Raw genomic sequence first — 25,638 nt, forward strand, 5'->3', positions numbered from 1 at the left:
CGCAGGCTCAGCGGCTATGGCTCACGGGTCTAGCCACTCCGCGGCATGTGGGATCTTCCCAGACCGGGGCATGAACCCGTGTCCCTGCATCATCAGGCAGACTCTCAACCACTGCGCCACTATTGAAGCCCTAGGTTGGTGTTAATTTCTCTCAATGATGTTTATAGTTTTAAGTTACAGGTTTTTCACAGCTTTTATAAGAATTATTGCTAAGTACTTAATTTTTTTTTTGCTGTGTAACAGTATTCTTTAAAAATTTTAATTTCCAGTTGTTCATTGCTAGTATATAAAAATAGAATTGACTGCTGAATATTCATCTTGTGTCCTTTGAGCTTGTTAAACTCATTAGTTCTAGTACCTTTTTTATAGATTCCCTCAGATTTCTACATAGACATCTATAAATGTCATCTATAAATAAAGACAATTTTAAATCTTCCTTTCTAATCTTGAATCCTTTTATTTCTCTTTCTTGTCTGATTGCACTGGCCAGAACCTCTTGTTTTATTTCTGATTTTAGGGGGAAGGTATTCAGTCTTTTACCATTAAAATCTACCATTAGCTGTAGATTCTTCCAGAGATGCCCTTTATCATGTTGAAAAGTTCCCTTCTATTGACAGTTTTCTGGGAGTTATTATTAGGAATGGATGTTGGATTTTGTCAAATGATTTTTCTGATCTGTTGATGTGATCAGATTGTTACTGGGCTTTCTCCGGATTCTTGGACAGCAGTAGCATAGAAGTGAATAGCACTCCCAAAAGATTCTCAGGCAAGCAATACTTTTTATTGAAAGGATAGCTTGTGCACAAGGGAGATGGTGAAAGAGTGCCAACTTCCCAAGGATGTTTAGGGAAAGGGTTTTAAAGGCAGTGTGAGGGCGGGGCCACAGGGTGCCTGATAAGCTTGTGCTCAGTTCTCAGTTTGGTTGGCATCAAAGTGAAATTTTGAGCGTCATCAGCGTTCTGGTTTCCGTTGGTCTGGAGTCCATGTGCTTGCAGTCAGCAGTTTTCATCGGGTGGGGGTCTGCTTCCTGAAACAACAGCTTAGGAGTGTGTGTCAGGCCTGTATCTCTAGCTTTTAGGGAGCTGGCAGTTCAGTGATTCTGCTGTCTGGTGGATTTATAGTTCTGCTTTTGTCCTTTGGAAACTGTACATACATCAGTGGGACAGAGATAATCTTTTGCTTCTGTGGGTCTCTAGTTGTTGTCTCAAAGACCCAAGCCTTCAGGTGCTTTGTTTTACTGGACTTGTTAGGCCTGTTTGCTCCAGGCCGTTCCCTCGCTCCTTTTCCAAAATAGCTGTATACTCTTTGTCTTCCTTTCTCAATGTGATTATTCATTTTAACTTTGTTAATATGGTAACATACATTGATTGGTTTTCAGACCAACCCTATATCCATGGGATAAATTTTATTTGATCATGGTGTATTATCCTTTATATATATATATATATATATATATATATATATATTTTTATTTTATTTATTTATTTTTGGCTGCATTGGGTCTTCATTGCTGAGTGCGGGCTTTCTCTAGTTGCAGCGAGTGGGGGCAACTCTTCGTTGCGGTGTGCAGGCTTCTCATTGTGGTGGCTTCTCTTGTTGCAGAGCATGGACTCTAGGCACATGGGCTTCAGTAGTAGTGGCACATGGGCTCAGTAGTTGTGGCTCGCAGGCTCTAGAGTACAGGCTCAGTAGCTGTGGTGCACAGGCTTAGTTGCTCCGTGGCATGTGGGATCTTCCCGGACCAGGGCTTGAACCTGTGTCCCCTGCCTTGGCAGATGGATTCTCAACCACTGTGCCACCAGGGAAGTCCTGTATATTGTTGAATTCAGTTGCTAACATTTTGTTTAGGATTTCGCCATCTATGTTCACGAGGAACATTGATCTGAATTTTTGTATTAATATATGTTTTAATCTGATTTCCACATCAGGGTAATGCTGGCTGCAAAGAGCTAGTTGGCATATATTTCCTCCTCTTCAGTTTTCTTGGAGAGTTTGTATAGAATTGTTCTCTCTTCTTCCTTATATTTTTGATAGTATTCATAAGTGAAATCAGTGTGGGCCTGGAGTTCTCTTTGTGGAAAAGTTTTAAATTCCAGATTCAATTTCTTGAAAAGATACAGGGCTATTTAAGCCATCCATTTTCTCTTGCATTAATTTTCATAGTTTGTGTCTTTCAAGGAGTGTGTCCATTTCATCTCTAAGTTGTCTAATTTGTAGAAAGAAAGTTGTTCATATTACCTTTTATTATCCTTTCAATAACCATAAAATCTGTGGCATCATCCTTCAACCATTCCTCATATTGGTGATTTTTATCTTGCTTTCTCCTGATCAGTATGACTAGAGGTGGATGAATATTATTGGCTTTCTTAAAAAAACATCAGCTTTTGTTTTTGTGTGCTTTTTTTTCTTTCTGTTTTTCTGTTTTCTATTTCATTAATTTTCATTCTGATATTTATTACATCCTTTAATCTATTTCCTTTGGTTTAATTTGCTGTTCTCTTTCTGGTTTCTTGAGATGAAAGTTGAGATAATTGATTTGAGACCTTTATTATTTCTTTTCTTTTGTTGTAGAGATGTAATTGACATATAACATTGTATTAATTTTAGGTGTACAACATAATGATGTGATATGTGTACATATTGTGAAATGATTACCACAAAAAGTTTAGTTAAGATCCTTCACCACACATAGTTACAAATTTTTTTCTTGTGATGAGAACTTTTGAGATCTACTCTCTTAGCAACTTCCAAATATATAATACAGTGTTGTTAACTATAGTGTCCATGCTGTATGTTATATCACCAGGACTGTTTTATCTTATAATTGGAAGTTTGTATCTTTTGACCCATTTTACCCAACCTCCCACCCTTGCCTCTGGCAAATACCAATCTGTTCTCTGTATCAGTGGGTTTGGTTTTAGATTCTACATATAAGTGAGGTCCTGCAATATTTGTCTCTCTCTGTCTGACTTATCCTGGAATAAATCCCACTTGATCATGGTGTATGACATTTTTAATATATTGTTGAATTTGGTTTGCTAATATTTTACTGAGTATTTTTGCATCTATGTTCATTAGAGATATTGGCTTGTAGTTTTCTTTTCTTATAGTGTCCTTCTCTGTTTTTGGTATTGGTAATGAGGGCCTTGTAAAATGAGTTTGGAAGTATTCCTTCCTCTTCTATTTTTGGAAGACTTTGAGAAGAATTGTTATTAATTCTTCTTTATATGTTTGGTAAAATTCACAGGTGAAAATATCTGGTCCTTGACTTTTCTTTGTTGAGAGGTTCTTTTTTTTTAACATCTTTATTGGCATATAATTATTTTACAATGTTGTGTTAGTTTCTGCTATATAACATACTGAATCAGCTATATGCATACATATGTCCCCATATACCCTCCCTCTTGCATCTCCCTCCCACTCTCCCTATCCCACCCTTCTAGGTGGTCACAAAGCACTGAGCTGATCTCCCTGTGCTATGCAGCTGCTTCCCACTAGCTATCTATTTTACATTTGGTAGTGTGTATATGTCAATGCTACTCTCTCACTTCGTCCCAGCTTACCCTTCCCCCTCCCCATGTCCTCAAGTCCATTTTCTACGTCTGTGTCTTTATTCCTGTCCTACCCCTAGGTTCATCAGAAACATTGTTTTTTTTTTAGATTCCCTATATATGTGTTAGAAAATGGCATTTGTTTTTCTCCTTCTGACTTATTTCACTCTGTATGACAGACTCTAGGTCCATCCACCTCACTATAAATAACTCAATTTCATTTCTTTTTATGGATGAATAATATTCCATTGTATATATGTGTCACATCTTCTTTATCCATTCATCTGTCAGTGGATACTTAGGTTGGTTCCATGTCCTGGCTATTGTAAATAGTGCTGCAGTGAACATTGTGGTACATGACTCTTTTTGAATGATGGTTTTCTCAGAGTATATGCCCAGTAGTGGGATAGCTGGGTCATATGGTAGTTCTACTTTTAGCTTTTTAAGGAACCTCCATACTGTTCTCCCTAGTGGCTGTGTCAATTTACATTCCCACCAACAGTGCAAGAGGGTTCCCTTTTCTCCACACCCTCTCCAGCATTTATTGTTTGTAGATTTTTTGATGTTGGCCATCCTGACCGGTGTGAGGTGATACCTCATTGTAGTTTTGATTTGCATTTCTCTAATTAGTGATGTTGAGCATCCTTTCATGTGTTTGTTGGCAATCTGTATATCTTCTTCGGAGAAATGTCTATTTAGTCTTCTGCCCATTTTTGGATTGCGTTGTTTGTTTTTTTGATACTGAGCTGCATGAGCTGCTTGTATATTTTGGAGATTAATCCTTTGTTAGTTGTTTCGTTTGCAAATATTTTCTCCCATTCTGCGGGTTGTCTTTTCATCTTGTTTATGTTTTCCTTTGCTGTGCAAAAGCTTTTAAATTTCATTAGGTCCCATTTATTTATTTTTGTTTTTATTTCATTTCTCTAAGAGGTGGGTCAAAAAGGATCTTGCTGTGATTTATGTCATAGAGTGTTCTGCCTATGTTTTCCTCTAAGAGTTTTATAGTGTCTGGCCTTATATTTAGGTCTTTAGTCCATTTTGACTTTATTTTTGCGTATCGTGTTAGGAAGTGTTCTAATTTCATTCTTTTACATGTAGCTGTCCAGTTTCCCCAGCACCACTTATTGAAGAAGCTGTCTTTTCTCCATTGTATATTCTTTCCTCCTTTATCAAAGGTAAGGTGACCATATGTGTGTGGGTTATCTCTGGGCTTTCTATCCTGTTCCATTGATCTATATTTCTGTTTTTATGCCAGTACCATACTGTCTTGATTACTATAGCTTTGTAGTATAGTCTGAAGTCAGGGAAGCTGATTCCTCCAACTCCGTTTTTCTTTCTCAAGATTGCTTTGGCTATTCAGGGTCTTTTGTGTTTCCATACAAATTGTGAAATGTTTTGTTCTAGTTCTGTGAAAAATGCCATTGGTAGTTTGATAAGGATTGCATTGAATCTGTAGACTGCTTTGGGTCATATAATCATTTTTGCAATGTTGATTCTTCCAATCCAAGAACATGGTATATCTCTCCATCTATTTGTATTATCTTTAATTTCTTTCATCAGTGTCTTATAGTTTTGTGCATACAGGTCTTTTGTCTTCTTAGGTAGGTTTATTTCTAGATATTTTATTCTTTTTGTTGCAATGGTAAATGGGAGTGTTTCCTTAATTCCTCTTTCAGATTTTTCATCATTAGTGTATAGGAATGCAAGAGATTTCTCTGCATTAATTTTGTATGCTGCTACTTTACCAAATTCATTGATTAGCTCTAGTACTTTTCTGGTAGCATCTTTAGGATTCTCTATGTATAGTATCATGTCATCTGCAAACAGTGACGGTTTTACTTCTTCTCCAATTTTGATTCCTTTCAGTTCTTTTTCTTCTCTGATTCCTGTGGGAACAACTTCCAAAACTATGTTGAATTATAGTGGTGAGAGAGGGCAACCTTGTCTTGTTCCTGATCTTAGAGGAAATGATTTCAGGTTGTAAACACTGAGAACGATGTTGGCTGTGGGTTTGTCATATATGATCTTTATTATGTTGAGGTAGGTTCCCTCTATCCCTACTTTCTGGAGAGTTTTTATCATAAATCAGTGTTGAATTTTGTCAGAAGCTTTTTCTGCATCTATTGAGATGATCATATGGTTTTTCTCCTTCTATTTGTTAATGTGGTTTATCACATTGATTTACATATATTGAAGAATCCTTCCATTCCTGGGATAGACCCCACTTGATCATGGTGTATGATCCTTTTAATGTGCTGTTGGATTCTGTTTGCTAGTATTTTGTTGAAGATATTTGCATCTACGTTCATCAGTGATATTGGCCTGTAGTGTTCTTTTTTGTGTGTGTGATATATTTGTCTGGTTTTCGTATCAGGGTGATGATGGCCTTGTAGAATGAGTTTGGGAGTGTTCCTCCCTCTGCTATATTTTGGAAGAGTTTGAAAAGGATAGGTGTTGGCTCTTCTCTAAATTTTTGATAGAATTCACCTGTGAAGCCATCTGGTCCTGGGCTTTTGTTTGTTGGAAGATTTTAAATCACAGTTTCAATTTCAGTGCTTGTGATTGGTCTGTTCATATTTTCTATTTCTTCCTGGTTCAGTCTCAGCAAGTTGTGCATTTCTAAGAATTTGTCCATTTCTTCCAGGTTGTCCATTTTATTGGCACAGAGTTGCTTGTAGTAGTCTCTTAGGATGCTTTGTGTTTCTGTGGAGTCTGTTGTAACTTCTCCTTTTTCATTTCTAATTTTATTGATTTGAGTCCTCTCCCTTTTTCTTGATGAGTCTGGCTAAAGGTTTATCAATTTTGTTTATCTTCTCAAAGAACCAACTTTTAGTTTTATTGATCTTTGCTATTGTTTTCTTCATTTCTATTTCATTTATTTCTGCTCTCACCTTCATGATTTCTTTCCTTCTACTGACTTTGGGTTTTCTTTGTTTTTCTTTCTCTAGTTCCTTTAGGTATAAAGTTAGATTATTTATTTGAGGGTTTTCTTGTTTCTTGAGGTGAGATTGAATTGCTATAAACTTCCCTCTTAGACCTGCTTTTGCTGCATCCCATATGTTTTGAGTCATTGTGTTTTCATTTTCATTTGTTTCTATGTATTTTTTACTTTGGTTTCTTCAGTGATCTCTTAGTTATTTAGTAGCACACTGTTTAGCCTCCATGTGTTTGTGTTTTTCACAATTTTTTTTGTTTCTGTAATTGATTTCTAATCCCATAGTGTTGCAGTTGGAAAAGAGGCTTGATATGATTTCAATTTTCTTAAATTTTCCGAGACTTGATTTGTGACCCAAGATGTGATCTATCCTGGAGAATGTTCCATGTACACTTGAGAAGAAAGTGTATTCTGCCACTTTTGGGTGGAATGTCCTGTAAATATCAATTAATCTATCTGGTCTATTGTGTCATTTAAAGCTTGTGTTTCCTTATTAATTTTCTGTTTGGATGATCTGTCCATTGGTGTAAGTGGGGTGTTAAGAGGTACTGTGGAGTTGATAGCTGTACCTACTATAAGGTAATGCTGAGCTGGTGCTGATTTCTTAAGGACTTGGAAAAAGGTCCTCTAAAACTCTGACTCAGATATCAGAGAGTGGGAGGGTGCTCTTTTATGGGGCTTGTATCAAGGAGATTTGTGGTATAGCCAGGGAACATCTGAGAAAGGGACACTGGCTGGCTGGTGTGGGTTGCCCAGGGTACTGGAAGATGGCTCTGTACATCTAGTTTTCAGACTTCTGAGGAGGGGACACTGTCCCCTGGGTACCTTTGATAGAGCTTGATGGAGCTGGTTCTGGGAATGTGATAACTGACTCTCGCCACCAGAGCAAGATCCCATTGCAGGTGGTGGTCACTGAAAGTAACAGCAGGCAAACAGGTAGAGCCCCTCGTCCTTTCATTTTGCCTTTTATTCTCCCTCTCTTGCCCTTCTTGACAAAACTCTTCAGGAAGCCAGCTAGAAGTGGGGTAATATAATGTGCAGATTCCCATCTTCAGCTACATAGACAAAGTATAAATTTTAGTTTTGGGGTTCAGAAAATAATCGATAATCAGCGTAAGATGTGTCAGTAGAATGCTGCTGTAGCTTCTGTGGTGACAGGTAATAGCAGGTGATACTGATCTGTGTGAAGCTCTCTGATGTTTTCTGTTGTTTTATTTAGTTGTGGCTCACTAAATTGATTTCATGACCCTGAATGGTTTGTGACCTAAGTTTTTGAAACACTGAATTAGCTGTGACTAAGAGTGTGTGGAGACAAGGTAAAATAGGGGTTTTGAGGAGTTTGAAATAGCTACTGGAAATAGAAGAGTTAATTACTGATACAGAAGAAGATTCTTACACTGCTTGAAGTGCAGGCAATGCTAGAGAGGAGGGGCTTTGGTGTGACACCAGTTCACGTAATTAATGGTAATGTGATGGTCCTTCAGGACTTGTCTTTGGAATAGTGCAATAGTGACAAAGGCTGGTATGACTCAAAGCTTCTTGGCAATGAAATTTTCTATTATTTATTATCTATTTTCTATTATTTAATATCTATCTATTATCTATACCACATCATATTTCTGATGAAGCTTAATATAGGTTATTTTCCTCTTTATAATGCTTTAATAATCCCCTTCCAACTCACACATTTCCATCTTAATACCCCCAAATCTGTAGCAGATACCAAAGGTATCATGAAGAGAGACGTGGAAAGGAAATCTGGTCACTAGGATTTCACCTATATCAGAGATGCTTTCCCTAAGAGATTTCATCTAGTATTCTTGGCTTCCAGTAGTCATCCATTAGTTCTGGAAAATATCCAGGAGTGTACAGGTGTTTTTGACACCATAATGCTGAGGATATTTCTTACACTCTCTACTACTGAACACATTTGTGTCCTTATTTAGAATATTCGGCCACCAATATGTGTTCAAATGTGTCTCCAAATTTTTTAACTTTTGTTTTTAAATATTAAGCAAATTATTGATATTTTAAAATTTTATTTATTTATTTATTTATTTATTTATTTATTTGTCTGTTTTGGGTCTTCTTTGCTGCTCATGGGGTTTCTCTAGTTGCAGTGAGCAGGGGCTACTCTTTGTTGCAAGTGTGTGGGCTTCTCATCGCAGTGGCTTCTCTTGTTGTGAAGCACAGGCTCTAGGCACATGGGCTTCAGTAGTTGTGGTTCACGGGCTCAGTAGTTGTGGCTCATGGGCTCTAGAGCACAGGCTCAGTAGTTGTGGTACACGGGCTTAGTTGCTCCATGGCATGTGGGATCTTCTGAGACCAGGGATCGAACCCGTGTCCCCTGCATTGGCAGGCGGATTCTTAACCACTGCATCACCAGGGAAGCACAAATTATTGATAATTTTAACTGAAAATCATAAAATGAGTGAAATTAGCTATTACCTGAGGTAAAATTTATGTTTTTAACAGATATGAAGAAAGTCCATTCAAATTGTAGTCTTTGAACATTTTAGTGAACTGATTCTAGTTTTAAATTCTTCAATCCAGCTTTCTCTAGAGAATTCAGCTAACTCACTAGCCATGTAAAATATAGAATGGAATCTATATTTACACAGCCAAGATGAGTCTCTTATGATTGAGAACATGATACAGCTGGGCTGGGTGGAGAGAAGGCTGCTGCTTCCATGCTGTGATTGGAGGCAATGGGGCTGTCCCCAAATAGCAGCCCCTTTCCCTATTACTCTGTCAGTATGGATGTCTTCCTTTGAATGTCCAGGGGTTTTCTGCAGGTAAGAATGCATTATAAAATAAAAATTTGTCTTGATTGGAGGGGGTCTCACAAAGCTAATGAGTCTGTTAAGTGAGGCTTAGTTTGACTGCTAAACTCACACAGAAATGGGGGCTAGATAAGATGTCTGTAGAAGAGAAGGAGAGATGGATCAAACTGTCTGAATAAAGGGATAAAAAATGGTGAGTTTTGGATGGGCTGTCTACATGCTTACTGAAGCTAGCAGAGTATCAGTAGATTTTTGGGTGGAGGAGAAATTGGGAGTCAGATGTCAATCTTTTTAATAGGGAAAATGTCATGCCAGTGTACATGTTTAGGGAACAGTATATAATGAATCCTTATCAGGTTCAATAATTACCAACCTATGATGAATTTCCTTCATCTCTTTCCCTGGAAACCTGCTCTTCCTCCACCCCTTGCCCTTACTTATATATGAAACAATTTCAGGAATTTTATTGATTCAAGCCTTGTCCCAATTGAAATCACCTTCTTCTCTCTCTCCAGCCCCCCACCCTCCCTGCCCCAACCACCTCATCCTAGCTCTTCTTTCTATTTTCACTTTCAGCACTGAAGCTCTGATTGTTCAACTCTTCCAGGACACAGATCCATAAAGGTCAGCCCTGCACCCTGAACAGCTCAGAGGGAGGAGTCAGACCAGTAGCACCTGATGCCCTGCCCTCTTCTGCCCTAAACAGATGGTTCCATAATGGCAGTGGATGAGGCCCTGGTGCACATCAGAGTCACTCTTCTGCTGCTGTCATTTGGGGTGTCTTTGTTCATTTCTGACCACTCTCAGGCCAGGGCCTCCCAGCACTTCTCCTCTCCAGAATTGGTGATCCCCTTGAAAGTGACTGGCAGGGGCAGAAATGCAAAGGCTCCAGGCTGGCTCTCCTACAGCCTGCGGTTTGGGGGCCAGAGACACATTGCCCACATGAGGGTCAAGAAGTTCTTGGTTTCCAGACACCTCCCAGTGTTCACCTACACAGACCAGCGTGCTCTCCGCCAGGATCAGCCTTTTGTTCCTGATGACTGCTACTATCATGGTTATGTGGAGGGAGTTCCCAAGTCCCTGGTTGCCCTCAGTACTTGTTCTGGAGGTTTTCGAGGAATACTACAGATAAATGATCTTGCTTATGAAATTGAACCAGTTAGGTTTTCTGCCACATTTGAACACTGGGTGTATAAGATAGACAGTGATGATACACAGTTCCCACCTATGAGATGTGGGTTAACAGAAGAGGAAATAGCACGCCAATTGGAGTTGCATAATTTCACTCTGATGCAAAGTTCTTACACCGGCTGGTGGACCCACTTGCGTTTTCTTGAGTTGGTAGTGGTTGTGGACCATCTTCGATTCATTCACTCGGAAAGTAATGTGTCGGTAGTGCAGTGTGAAATACTTGATGTTGTCAATATAATAGGTAGCTTGTATTACTCTTTGGAACTTGATGTAATTTTAACTGGGCTTGAAGTCTGGACTGAAGGAAACCCAGTTCCCATCAATAACATAGATAAGCTTTTGGAGGATTTTGCTGTTTGGAAGTATTCTAGTCTTGATCACCGACTGTCACATGTTGCGGCCCATCTTTTCATAAAAAAATCATTTGGCGTAAAGCTTGGACTTGCCTATGTTGGTGGAATATGCCAGCGTCCTTTTAACAGTGGAGTTAATGTTTTTGAAGACGAGAGTCTGTATGCTTTTGCAATTGTTGTGACCCATGAACTTGATCATAATTTAGGTATGCAGCATGATACTGAATGGTGTGCATGTGAACTTCAATGGTGCATAATGTTTCCTGCCAGAAAGGTGACAAATAAATTCAGCAGCTGCAGTTATGCTGCGTATTGGGACAATCTTATCAGTAATGGATTATGTCTTTACTCTCCTCCACATCCAGGGAATATCTTTAGGCTGAAGTATTGTGGGAACCTAGTTGTTGAAGAAGGAGAGGAGTGTGATTGTGGAACCAGAGAGCAGTGCAGAAATGATCCCTGCTGTCTGTTGAATTGCTCTCTGAAGCCTGGAGCTGCTTGTGCTTTCGGGCTTTGTTGTAAAGACTGCAAGCTCATGTCATCAGGGACTTTGTGCAGAAAACAGATCAGTGAATGTGACCTTCCGGAGTGGTGCAATGGGACGTCCCATCAGTGCCCAGAAGATGTGTATGTGCAAGATGGGATTCCCTGTAGTGATGGTGCCTACTGCTATCAAAAGAGCTGTAATAACCATGATGAACAGTGCCGGGAGATATTTGGCAAAGATGCAAGGAGTGCACCTCAGAGTTGCTACAAAGAAATCAACACCCAAGGAAATCGATTTGGTCACTGTGGTATCAAAGACACACAGTATGTAAAATGTGCATCCCCTGATATCCTGTGTGGGAGAGTTCAGTGTGAAAATGTGGGAGTAATTCCTAATCTGATAGAACATTCCACAGTGCATCAGCTTCACTTCAATGACACCACTTGTTGGGGCACTGATTATCATATAGGCATGTCCATATCTGATATTGGTCAAGTGAAAGATGGCACAATGTGTGGTCCAGGAAAGATATGTATCCGCAACAAGTGTGTCAGTATGGTTCGCGTACCACAAGCCTGTCAGCCTGAGACCTGCCACATGAAGGGGATCTGCAATAATAAACAACAATGCCACTGCAATCCTGGATGGGCACCTCCCTACTGCGAACACCAAGGCAATGGAGGTAGTAATAGTAGTGGCCCACCTTTTAATCCCCAAGCAGAAGAGACAGGACTGAAGGAGAAGGGAAACCAGCCATTATTGTGGCTTATTCCTTTGACTAGTTTATTTTTATGTTGCATCCTTGTGCTTTGTAAGAAACATAAAAAGAAGGAGGCAGAAACGATGGAAGAAGAAGAGACTGAAGAGGAAGAAGGTGACTAAGGCTCCTGCTTCTTTTTTTTTTTTTTTTTTTTTTTTTTTTTTTGTGGTACGCGGGCCTCTCACTGTTGTGGCCTCTCCCGTTGCGCAGCATAGGCTCCGGACGCGCAGGCTCAGCGGCCATGGCTCACGGGCCCAGCCGCTCCGCGGCATGTGGGATCTTCCCGGACCAGGGCACGAACCCGTGTTCCCTACATCGGCAGGCGGATTCTCAACCACTGCGCCACCAGGGAAGCCCCTGCTTCATTTTTTAAAAATCTCTGGTTTTTCTTTTAATAATAGAGAAGCATTAGGGCATGTCTGACTGTTTCAAGAAAAATTTAAGGATCCCTCATGTCAGAATCATAAGCATTAATATTTCACTGAAGGATTCCTAGCATGTTCTTACTTACTCTTCAGTGTGTTAAGCAATATTAAAAGTTCATTTTGTTTTTCTGGAAGTCATCTCTTTATGTTTCCTGAGCAAAGGCATGGCAAAGTCCCATTTTTAAGCTAACGTCTATCAGTTGTAAACCTCCTACCTTTGTACTCTTAAAATGTAATGTCCGGGATGTGCCGCTACATACCCCATTGCTGTTTTGCTAGCTCTTTTCCAGGTAGCTGTGCCAAAGGGGGGCAGTAGAAGTAGCGTGGAATGATGGATGAAGGGAGAAGGGAGTTTACTTTCTTGTGTGCTAAAAGTTACTCTTGTCATTTTGGTAGCCACATTTGGCTTTGGATTGCAGTTTTGTTGACCCTGTTAGAACTACCCTCATTCTTCATTAGAAATGCCAGCACCAGATGACCACTGATACTTTCAGAGATCAGAGTTGCAGCTCTGGGGTTAGCAGATTGGTCCTCCTCTGAGTTGCTGAAGCACCAGCATCAGCTTGTCACTTGCTCTCCTTAGAGGTCTTGGTGCCTGCTCTGCAGAGCACCTCCTTAAATCATCAGTACTTGAATGAACCCAACTTCTTTCTTTCGTTCCCTTGGCCCTAGGATGTCTAGGTGCTTTCAGTAGTTACTTCATTATGATAGTTTGAGTTCTCCAGTAGCAGACACTGAATTAAAGCTTAGAGAGAAAGGATGATGAAGTCAGTTGTGTAGATGAGAAATAGCCTTGGCCATTTCACATTTCAGCCTTGGCCAACCTGGCAGCAAGCTCTAGGATGAATATTGCCTGACAGACTAGTCTTGAATTGGTTCAAAATGGCCTGGTCTTCATACCCTCCCCTTGCTTATTCACTGGATGTGAGTGCCCTGTGAAGGGTAAGAGCTTGGCCATGCACCTCCCAGCAATTGAGACTGGCCCCAAAGAGCTAACATCTGGAGGCTCTATGCTGATCCTAATCCCAGCAGCTGGTCAGCAAGACTTTCCTGTGAGGAAGATGAAGGTGGCTCATTTGGAAATTCCACAGTCTGATCTTTGCATTGCTCTGATCAACTTTGTTCTGGAAGCAGCTCCTCCAGGATTCTGGCAGGCATCTCTGCCTGTGGGGAACCATAGAAGAGGGAGGTTAGTGGGATGAAGCAGAGACCCTAGTACTGTGTTTGGTTCTGGGGCTAAAGTTGATACTTACTGTCTCTCTCCACTATCTGTTCTAGTTTCCCTCATCTCTAGATAGCATTCTGATGACTTGGGTTGGATGTTAACCCAGGCCCTTATCTTTAAAGCACCCAAGTGCCTGGTCACCATGTCTTTCTCAGGCTCTGATTGCTGAATTATCCATTTAGAGTAGCAAGAGAGCTAGAAAATACGAAGAGGCACCTAAGGAGATCACCTGGGTTCCACACATATGCCCTACCTCCTCTCGATGATTAGGCTCAGGTATGCCTGTCAAGACTGTGACACCTCTTCTTGCTACTGCAGGGACACAGGGAACCCCAAATGCCCAGGTGGGACTCTAGCTTTGTCCCACTGTGACAGTATGACCCATTTGGTGACCCTGCAGAGCCTAGAGTCGCAGGGGACAGGATGCACAAACCACCTCAGTGAGTCATAGGTAGTGATGGTAAGTGGTGCCACTTCTACTTCCAGCCCCTGGTTCCCACCCATGTAGAGGTCTCTGGTTTAGTGTGTACAACCCATCGTGGAATGGTACTTGTATTAGGGTTCAGCAGAGAAACAGAACCAACAGGATATGGTGATTTATATATTTACCCTTTCCCCAGAAGAGGAAGTAAAGCCCTCAGGGATGTTTGTTCTTCTTGATATCTGGTAACTTAAATACTATGATGTGAAATTAATAATGAGATACTATGATATAAATTCAATGTGCTACATGTTAAGGGAATGAGAGGAAATAACAAGGAAAAAGAAAGGAAAGAAAACAAACAGGAAATATGAATGCAAATGTATTCATATCAAAATAAGAACATATTCACGACATATTACAGTCCTTGTTTCTATAACTGGTCACATGGTTGTAGCTGGTATTTATGACCATCTTCTTTTACCACCCACTCTGTTCCCTTTGCCTTCAGCAAGTACTTCATCTAATCATGGTTCTTTATCTGGTGGGGTGATCCAAACCTTTATTCCTGAAGGGTCTGGGCCAATGCTGGATTGGGTTGTTATAGTTTTTCATTGACCTCAATAACAGGGCATGGTAATACTGAGATACCCTAAGCTATTTCCTGTGTTCCAGACCTACTCTTCCTTACCTTTACTGTGGAGAAGTAGTCCAACTTCCCCTGGGTAATCAGGATCAATCACCCCAGCCATCACCATAGTTCCATTCGTTGCCTATTGATTCAGAGGCATGAGGAGCCCAAATTGGCCAGGTGGCAGTCTTTTTTTCTTTTCTTTTTTTTCCTACATCTTTATTGGAGTATAATTGCTTTACAATAGTGTGTTAGCTTCTGCTTTATAACAAAGTGAACCAGCTATACATATACATATGTCCCCATATCCCCTCCCTCTTGCATCTCCCTCTCACCCTCCTTATCCCACCCCTCTAGGTGGTCACAAAGCACCAAGCCGATCTCCCTGCGCTATGTGGCTGCTTCCCACTAGCTGTCTGTTTTACATTTGGTAGTGTATATATGTCCACGCCACTCTCTCACTGCGTTCCAGCTTACCCTTCCTCCTCCCCATGTCCTCAAGTTCATTCTCTACGTCTGCGTCTTTATTCCTATCCTGCCCCTAGGTTCCTCAGAGCCTCTTTTTTTTTTTTGGATTCCATATATATGTGTTAGCATACGGTATGTGTTTTTCTCTTTCTGACTTACTTCACTCTGTATGACAGGCTCTAGGTCCATCCACCTCACTACAAGTAACTCAATTTCATTTCTTTTTATGGCTGAGTAATATTCCATTGTATATATGTGCAACACCTTCTTTATCCATTCATCTGTTGATGGGCACTTAGGTTGGTTCCATGTCCTGGCTATTGTAAATAGTGCTGCAATGAACATTTTGGTACATGACTCTTTTTAAATTATGGTTTTCTCAGGGTATATGCCCAGTAGTGGGATTGCTGGGTCGTATGGTAGTTCTATTTTTAGTTTTTTACGGAATCTCTATACTGTTCTCCGTAGTGGCTGTGTCAATTTACATTCCCACCAACAGTGCAAGAGGGTTCTCCTTTCTCCACACCCTCTCCAGCATTTATTGTTTCTAGATGTTTTGATGATGGCAGGTGGCAATCTTAACTTCCAGTTAATAGAATCATTGTTGTGTCTCCTGGTGGAAGCATTCCTCCCTCTAGGACTAAGACCTCTAGGCCACCAAAGTGTAAAGTCATGGGAACAGGAAGCAAAAATTTTGCTAGTGGGTCACTAAGGTTAATAATGAGTGGTGTCAATTCCATTTCCACCTTGATTCCTGGACTCATGAATCCTGGGTTTGGGAGAAACAGCGCCATATATTGGACATTGATTCAGGGCATATACAGCATTCTGGAGACCCTTGCTCCAGCCCTTCAAGGTATGGCCACCTAGCTGGCACTATAACTGAATCTTCAAAAGGCCATTCCACCATTCTGTCAAGACAGCTGCTTCAGGATGGTGGGGAACATGGTAAGACCAGTGAATTCTATAAGCATGGACCAATTGCCACATTTTTTTTCCCTATAAAGTGAGTTCCTTGATCAGAAGCAATGCTGTGTGGAATACCATGGTGGTGGATAAGGCATTCTGTAAGTCCATGGATGGTATCTTTGGCAGAAGCATTGGGTGCAGGGAGGGAAAACTACATCCAGAGTGTCTACTCCAGTAAGAATAAAATGCTTCCCCTTCTGTACAGGAGGAAGTCCAGTGTAATGAACCCTCTTCTGGCATGCACCCACCAGGTAGCTGTCTGATCACCATAGGAAATGTTGCCACATTTGGGGCTCAGTGTTGGTCTCTGCCACTGAAGATTGGGCAGTTAGTGGTGGCCGTAGCTTGGTCATCCTTGGTGAGTGGATGTCCATGTTGTGAAGCCCATGTTTAACTGCCAACCCTGCCCTGCCACTATGGCCACTTTGTTAATGAGCCCATTGGGTGATGACGGGTGGCTGGGGAAAGATGCTGACTGGTATCCACAGAATGGGTCATCCTATCCACTTGATTATTAAGATCCTCTGCTGAGGTAGCTTTTGGTGAGCATTCACATGGGACACAAATACCTTCATGTTTTTTGACCATTCAGAGAGGTCTAGCCACATACCTCTTTCCCATATTTCTTGGTCACCAATTTTCAAATCATGTTCCTTCCATGTCCCTAACCATGCAGACAAACCTTTGGTCACAGCCCATGAATTGGTATATAATCACAGATCTGGCCTTTTCTTCTTGTAAGCAATGTGCTCAACTAAGTGAACTCCCCAAAGTTCTGTCCACTGGGAGAATTTCTCTTCACCACTATCCTTCAGGGATGTCCCAGAGAAAGGCCGTAGTGTTGCAGCTGTCCACATTCCGGTGGTGCATGCATATCATGCAGATCCATCTCTAAACCAGGCCCAGATCTTCTATTCTCCTGTCAACTGATCACAGGGAACTCCCCATGAGGCTCCCCTGCTTGGGCCTGACTTTGTGTTATATCAGTTCCATTTGATGATGGAGTGTACTGTGCAGGCCCACTTTATGGCGTGGTGGGTCAGATAATACCCAGTTTATGATGGGCAACTTGGTGGCCCATCATCAAGCATTCAGTAGCTACTATGGCCCACTAATATGCCAAGAGCTGTTTCTCAAAAGGAGAGTAGTCATCCAAAGGTGATGGCACAGCCTTGCTCCAAAATCTTAAAGGCCTGCAGTATGATTTACCTACAGGAGCCCGACAAAGGCTCCAAACAGTGTCCCTACCTGCCAGAGAGACTTCAAGCACCATTGGATGTGCTGGATCATATGGCCCAAGTGGCAGAGAAGTTTGCACAGCAGCCTGGACCTGGGGCAGAGCCTTCTCTTCTTCTGGGCCCCACTCAAAACTAACAGTTTTTCAGGTCACTTGGTAAATGGACTGGAGTAACACACCAAATGAGGGATATGTTGTCTCCCAAATCCAAAGAGGACCATAGGTAATGAGCCTCTTTCTTGGTTGTAGGAGAGCCAGAGTCCACTTCCTCTTTATCTTAGAAGTGATATATTGACATGCTCCATACCACAGGACCCCTATAAATTTCACTGAGGTAGAAGTGAATTTTATTCAGATTTATTTCCCACCCTCTCTCTGACATACAAATGTCTTACCAATTAGCCTAGGGTAGTTACTACTACTCACTCACTAGGTGTAATCAACATAATATCATCAATATAATGGGCCAGTATGATATCCCGTGGAAGGGAAAGGTGATTGAGATCCCTGCAAACTAAATTATGAATAGGGCTGGAGGGTTGATATGCCTCTGAGGGAGAACAGTGTATGTGTATTGCTAACCTTGCCAGTTGAAAGCAAACTGCTGCTGGCGGACCTTATGGACAAGTATGGAGAAAAAGACATTTGCCACATCAGTAGCTGCATACCAGGTACCCCGGGATGTGTTCATTTGCTCAAGCAATGAAACCATATCTGGTACAGCAGCTGCAATTGGAGGCACCACCTGGTTAAGCTTACAATAAAGTAATCCACTGTCATTCTCCAAGATCCACCTGTCTTTTGCACAGGCCACATAGAGATGAATGAGGATGTGGTGTGAATCACCACCCCTGCATCCTTCAAGTCCTCGATAGTGGCAATAGTATCTGTGATCCTTCTAGGGATGTGGTATTACTTTTGGTTTATTATTTTCCTAGGTAGAGACAGTACTAATAGCTTCCACTTAGCCTTTTCTACCATAATAGCCCTCACTGCATAAGTAGGGAACCAATGTGAGGATTTTTCCAGCTGCTAATATGTCTTTTCCAATTATGTATTCTGCAACTGGGTAAATAACCACAGGGTGGGTTCAGAGAGCCACTGGACCTACTGCGAGATGGGCCTGAGCTAAAGCTCCATTGACCACCTGACCTCCATGAGCACCTACTCTGACTGGAGGGCCACAGTGATGTTTTGGGTCTTCTGGAATCAGTGTCAGTTCAGATCCACTGTCTGGTAGTCTCTGAAAGGTATGATTATTTCCTTTACCTCAATGTACAGTTACCCTGGTAAAGGGCCACAGGTCCCTCTAGGGAAGGCTGGGAGAAAAGTTAACTGTATAAATTTTCATTAGTGTATCAGGGTCCTTCCTCAAGGGGAACTGGCCTCCCATTCATTCAAGGGGTTTTGGGTCCATAAACTGGCTTAACTCTGGGAATTGATTGAATGGCTGTGACTCTCTGTTTTTCTGAGTTAAGTGACTTTTGTTCACTTGACTTAGAGCTTTTCTGCTTATTTAGATCAAGAGAGAATTTCTATTTCTCTTCTAGGAGCATCGTGATTAACTCACCAAGACCAAAGGTTTGCATGAGTCTGACTTTTCTGATTGCTGCTTTGGCTCTACTGTTCATTAATATAATCTTGCCTGCCTTGTCTTTGGTGGTTGAGTGCCACCACTTGGCCCCTGCCACCCTAGTATACATATATTCCTATTGCATTTAGGTTTCCCAATTGAGTGGCCGTGGTTCCCACTCTAAGATCTGTCCTCCAGAGAAGAGCCATCATGGAGCCCTTCAAGGATGTTGGGCTCCCCTCATAAATTTATTTCTCAAAATATTAGTGAAAGGTATGTCCTCTGGACCCCTTCAGTGTGGGTGAGTAAGTCTTAAATGACAAGTTCACTCTAACATTTCAGTGTCCCTAAGCCTCTGAATCCCTTCCTTTACATTAAACCAAGAGAGGTTGGGTATTTCCAGTTAGAGCCCTTTCTAACTCCCCAAGCTGCAACATTAAATGAATCTCAGCTTAGTGAGCCCATATCAATAAATTCAGCCTGATCCAACTTTATGTTCCCTTCACCATTATCCTACACCTTCAAAGTCCATTCCCACACATGTTCCCTGGACGTCTGCTTGTATAGATTAGAAAACTCAAATAGTTCTTATGAAGTGTAGTACACATCCTTATGGGTCACACTTTGTACCTCACCTCTAGAGGTCTGCTAAGTCTTGACTCTAGTTGTAGGTCCAGAAGCAGAGCGGGTAGTGGGGTGGGTCCTGAGGAGAATCAGCATTGTTTTGCATGGCAGCTATCTCAGGGGAGGCCATTACTGTTTCTTCAGGAAATGCAGGGTTAATCCCCTCGGATAGAGATGGAGAAGCTGCTACCACTGTGGGTGGGGAGGCTGCTGCTACTGGGTGGGGGTGGGGAGAACTCTTCCCCTGGTCAGGAAGACTCACTAGAGAAGGCTCAGTTTCCGCAGTTTCATCAGGGTCTTCTCACACATCCCATCCCAACTTACAGGATCTCGTTCTTTCCTAATCCATCCCTTCACTTTAACAGTGAGGCTGGGAGTTCAATTTGTGTTGTAATTCAGCCTATCTCAAAATGAGTTTCTTTATTTCATTTTCACCAGTTTCAGCCCTGTGACTCCTAGAGATAAGGCTCTCCTTCAGGGCGTGCACAGGAGCTCTTAGATCACTTACGGAGTGCCTGAGCTGGGAATTGGGTTCATGCTTTTCTTTCACCACTTTGCCCAGCAACATTAGGCAACCAACCAATGTCATTTATCCCTTAGTTTTAAAAAAAATGTCCAAAAGTATCCACTTCCCTCTTTGCTTCATATAATGGCTGATTAGGAGTTTCCAATGCAGATATATTACCTTTCTTTAATCAACAGTTCACCACAGACTATCAGTGCTCTCTTTACTACTGGAAAGAGTCATTAGAGTCTTTAATCAGATTAGAGAGCCAATTTCAGAAATGCCAGAACCAATTCAGAAAACTCATCTTTAAAATTCTGTTCCTCTAATGCCACTCCTGGTATCAAAATCTGTATTAGTCCGGGTTTTTTAGAGAAATAGAACTGATAGAATATGTGCTCACGTGATTATAGACCCCAAGAAGTCCCACAGTCTGCCATCTGCAAGCTGGAGAACGAGGAAAGCTGGTGGTGTAATTCATTCTGAGTCTAAGGCCTAAGAATCAGAGGAGCTGATAGTGTAAGACCCAGTCCAAATCTGAAGGCTTGAGAACCAGGAGCACTGATGTCCAAGGGTGGAAAAAAGGGGTGTCTCCGCTCAAGCAGAGAAAGCAAATTCACCCTTCCTCTGCCTTTTTGTTTTATGCAGGCCCTCAATGATTGGATGATGTCCACCTGCATTGGTGAGGGTGACCTTTTTTACCCAGTCTACTGATTCAAATGCTAATCTCTTCCAGAAATACCCACACAGACACACCCAGAAATCATGTTTTAGCAGCTATCTGGGCATCCCTTAGCCCAGTCAAGATGATACATAGAATGAACCATTACAGGGTTATAAATAGACCCCACATCTCAAGGGGAGTAGTGTCAAAGAAGGTGCAGCCCTCTTTAAGCTACCAAATGTATCACACTCTGTTGGTGAGATTATGGGGAATAAAATTCACATACAGTGCAGGTGGTAAAGACAACTGGTAGAACCTCTATGGAGTGGAATTTGTTGATAGTCAGTAAAAATACATGTGCACTTAACCTTGCACTCAGCAATCCTTCTGGAATTTTATCCTAAAGATATACTTCAAAACTTTGAAATTACTTTGGTATAAGGTTATTTGTGACATATAATGGCAAAAGATTGGGAGCCTACCCACACCAATGCCTACCCACAGAGGACTAATTGAATAAGATATGATACTTCCACACAACGGATACTTGGCAACATTTAAAAATGGATAAGCAAGATTTCCATACACTGATATGACATGATCTCCAGGACCTGTTCTCAAGGGATACAACGCTATATTCATCACATTACATGTAATATACAGCTGCTCTTTTTGTAAGAAAGAGGATTGATTCAAATAGGCACATTTATTTTCTTTTATTTGCAAAAAAAGAAAGATTTGAAAAATAAACCCAAAGTTAATAAAATGGTTACTTAGAGGGGAATAGGGAAAATAAGATGGGAGAGAGTCCAGAATAGAAATAAGACTTATTTGAACAGCATTGGTTATGTGGTTTCAGTTTGAGATCACGTAAATGACTGATATAAATAAAAATTGACCCCTAAAATACCAGTTACTCAAAATTGGAAACAAATAAATTAACCTAAACACATATCATGTTGATGACATAACCACACAGACAAAAGAATTGTTTCAAGTGACTTTCAAACAGTCTTATTGTTAGTAATAATATTGGTGTAATTACTTTGACTGCATTTGATATACAGCATAGGATAAAGCAAAAGGTGGCAAAGTTAATGTAACAGAAAAAAGTTACAAGTAAGCAATCAAAGAAGTCAAATAAAAATTTTATTATCTTTCATTTTGAAAGAAAGTATTAATATGAATTCATGATTTTTTGCTCAACTTATTCATGTATAATTTATATACAATATCATGAATGCACCCACTCTAAGTGTAACAGTATGATGAGTTTTGACACATAATACATATGTATCAACATATGGAACAATACCATTACCTCCCAAGTTTCCTTGTGCCCCTGAGCAGTCACTGCCCCTGTTCTCTACCTTATGTAGCCACTGATATGATTTCTGTCACTATAGAATGTAGCCTATTCTAGAATTTCATATAAATTCAATCAAATAGTATTATTTGAGTCTTGCTTTGTTCACTTGGCTTTTTTTTTTTCTTTCTGAGATTCATCCATGTTGTTGCTTGTATCAGCAGTATTCCATTATATGATTCTAACAAAACTTATTTTTTCAACCATCTGTTAATGAATCTTTGGGTTGTTTCCAGTATTTTACCTGTTTGTAAGTAAAGCTGCAATGGACATGCATATACAAGTCTTTTGGAGAACATGTGTTTAATTTTTGCTGGGTAAACATCCAAGAGTAGAGTTATTGGGCATAGAATAAGTGTATATTTAATCTTACAAGAAACTGCCAAAAATGTGTTCCAAAGTAGTTATAACAGTTGACACTCCCACCAACGATGGTTGAGTACTCCAGTTACTCTACCCTCTAGACTCCTGGTGCCATCAGACTTTTAATTTTACCATTTTGGTAGATTTGTAGTGCTATATACTTGTGATTTAACTTGCATTTCCCTTATAACTAATGACGCTAAACATTTTTTTCATGTAACTACTAACCATTTTTATGTCTTCTTTTGGAAGTGTTTTCATGTATATGTATATTGAATATTTTCTCCCAATCATTTTCTCACCAGTGTCTTGGGAGAACAGAGAATTTTAATTTTGATTAAATCTAATTTACCAGTTATTTTATGGTTAGTGCTTTTTGTATGCTGTATAAAATTATTGCTTACCCTAATATTACATAGATTTCCCCCTATTGGGGGGAAAGTTCTTTTGTTTTAACTTTTATAGTTGCATCTGTGATGCATCTTGAGTTTATTTCTGTTTACTATGGAAGGTGGTGGCAGGTTTTCTTTTTTCTTTTTAAATAAAAATATTCAGTTGTGGCAGAGATCAAGATGGTAGAGTAGGAGGATGCTGGGCTCACCTTCCCTCATCAACACATCAAAACTTCAACTACATATAGAGAGACTCTCACTGAAATAGAACTGGGGACTAGCAAGAAAGCTCTTCCACAACCAAGACTGTAAATAAAGATCCACACAGAGTCTGTTAGGAAGAGAGGAGAAGTGATTTGGTTGGGACCCACATCCCTAGCAGGGGACACACAAGAGGAGGGGGATATCACAGGCTAGGGGATCTTCCTGGAGGGTGAGAGCTTTGAGCCACATCTTAGGAACCCCAGCCCTGGGGTCCAACACCAAGAAGATGAGCCCCCTTAGCTGGTTTGAAAACCAGTGAGACTTTAACCAGACGACTATAAGAAACTGAGACTCTGCTCTTAAAGAACACATGCACAGACTTGCTCACTCACAGTCACAGTGTGGAGGCAGCAGATTGAAAACTGCCTGGGGTTCTGGCTGGCTTGCCAGAACCGCCCCGGCACCTGTTCCCAGCTCCTCTCCCCAGCCTGCAATGAGCTCCTGCTCCAGCCACTCTTTCTCTCCACTAAGGTAGAGGCTGCCATTGCCAACAAGAGTGCACACACTTGGAGGGAATGGAGCTGGCTCAGACCCTGGCCCTGCCTCTGACCAGGACAGAGGCAGCCACTGCCAGCACATGCATCAGTGCACACACTTGGGAGGGAGCAAAACTTACTCCATGACGGAAACCACCACCACTGGAGCGTGTGTCCCTGTGCACACTCATAGAGTGAGGGGTGAAATAAACTCAGTAATGTGATGCCAACCCCTCCAGCCGTGACCTAGCCTCTAACCAGGGTATGCACACCCGGGAAAAAGTGAAATGAGCACAGAAGTACAGTCCCAAGCCCTCAGAACCCAGCCACACCCCAAACCAAGGTGGGGACTGCCATCACAACCTGGAGAAACCCAACTCCCTTACGGGTCCTGCTCCAGCCCCTTGGGCCCTGCCTCCACTCCTGACAGGGAGTGCTGAACATTAAGCATAGGAGAGGCTCAGGCTCACACCTGGAATTGACTCTAGCCCCTGAAACTCCAGCCATACCTCCCACCAAGGCAGTGGTGGCCAGCACACCCCAGAGGATGACACAGCCAGTGCTCACTTCAGATCCAGGTCTCCCAGCAAAGCCACTGGGCACATGTAGACTGCATAGGGATGCCCCCACACAGGACACATCTTTAAGACCAAGACAGTTAACTGTTTCACCTAATTTCATAGAAATAGAGAAAATTAAACAAAATGAGAAGACAGAGGAATATGTTTCAAATAAAAGCATAAGAAAAAAAACCTGAAAAAAAACAACTAATGAAAAAGAGATAAATAATTTACCAGATAAAAGTTCAAAACTTTAGTAATAAGCATGCTAATTGAACTTGGGAAAAGAATAGATGAACGTGGAGTTTTAATAAGGAACTAGAAAAAAAAAAAGAACCAGAGTTGAAGAATAAAATAACTGAAATGCAAAAAACACTAGAAGGAATTAACAGCAGACACAGTGATACAGAAGAACACATAAGTGATCTGGAAGGTAGAAAAATGGAAATCACCTAATCAGAACAGAAAAAAGCCCCCCAAATTTTAAGGGACTTCTGAGACAATGTCAAATGTACTAATATATGCATTACAGAGATCCCAAAAGGAGAAGAGAAAAAGAAAATGACCAAAAATATATTTGATGAAATTACGGCTGAAAATGTCCTGAAGCTGAAGAAAGAAACAGGTACAAGAAGCACAGAGTCCCAACCAAGATGAAGGCAAATAGACCCACAACAAGGCATATAATAATTAAAATGACAAAAATTAAAGATAGAGAATTTTAAAGGCTGAAGATAAAAACAAAGAGTAACATGCAAGAAAGCCCCCATAAGGCTATCAGCTGAATTTTCAGCAGAAATTTCATAGGCCAGAAGGGAGTGACATGATATATTTAAAGTGCTGAAAGGGGAAAACCTACAACCTAGGATTCTCTATCCAGCAAGGTTAGCATTCAGAATTGAAGGAGATAAAGAACTTCTCAGACAAGCAAAACTAAAAGAGTACACCAGCACTAAACCAACCCTACAAGAGGTGTTAATGGGTCTTATTTAGGTGGAAAAGGAAAGGCTACAACAAGAAGTAAGAATTTTTAGGAAAGAAAAATCCCACTAGTAAAGGCAAACATATACTGAAGGCTGTGAATCAACCACTTAAATAAGCTAGTGCAAAGTTTAAAATACAAAAATTTTTAAATCAACTATAACACAGTAAACAATTAAGGGATAGATATAAAGATGTAAAACACAAGACAGTTAACTGTTTCACCTAATTTCAAAACCTTGGGGAGGGTAGTAAAATACAAAATCTTGGGGAGGTGAGTAAAATCTGTAGATCCTTTAGAATGTGTTTGAACTTAAATGACTATCAGTTTAAAACAAGTAGATGTAATAATATATTGAACCCCATGGTAACCACAAATCAAAAACCTACAAATAAACAAATGGCACCTAATCAAACTTATAAGCTTTTGCACA

General features: G+C 40.9%; 2 protein-coding genes across 13 annotated transcripts in view; both read left to right on the plus strand.

Annotated features, from left to right (window-relative positions):
• The window catches only part of MED6 (mediator complex subunit 6), a 185,631-nt gene that overhangs the window by 88,183 nt on the left and 71,810 nt on the right, over positions 1-25,638 (plus strand). For 3 of the 12 annotated variants that reach the window (XM_067028244.1, XM_067028249.1, XM_067028252.1), the window contains one exon: positions 11,179-11,262. The exons of 4 other annotated variants lie outside the window; for them this stretch is intronic. In XM_067028244.1, coding sequence (XP_066884345.1) covers positions 11,179-11,196 — 18 coding nt within the window. In that variant the 3' untranslated portion in view covers positions 11,197-11,262. Of the gene's footprint in view, positions 1-9,845; positions 9,977-11,178; positions 11,263-25,638 lie in introns of those variants that run through there. 5 more of the 12 variants (XM_067028248.1, XM_067028245.1, XM_067028251.1 and 2 more) reach the window with 5 other exon arrangements.
• On the plus strand, positions 9,910-12,182 carry LOC131751899 (disintegrin and metalloproteinase domain-containing protein 20-like). The gene has a single exon (XM_059055811.2). It carries the CDS (start codon positions 9,987-9,989, stop codon positions 12,180-12,182), a length of 2,196 nt encoding a protein of 731 aa, XP_058911794.1. The 5' UTR covers positions 9,910-9,986.

This window comes from Kogia breviceps, chromosome 3 (genome assembly GCF_026419965.1).
Source record: "Kogia breviceps isolate mKogBre1 chromosome 3, mKogBre1 haplotype 1, whole genome shotgun sequence".
Classification (NCBI taxonomy): Eukaryota; Metazoa; Chordata; class Mammalia; order Artiodactyla; family Physeteridae; genus Kogia; species Kogia breviceps.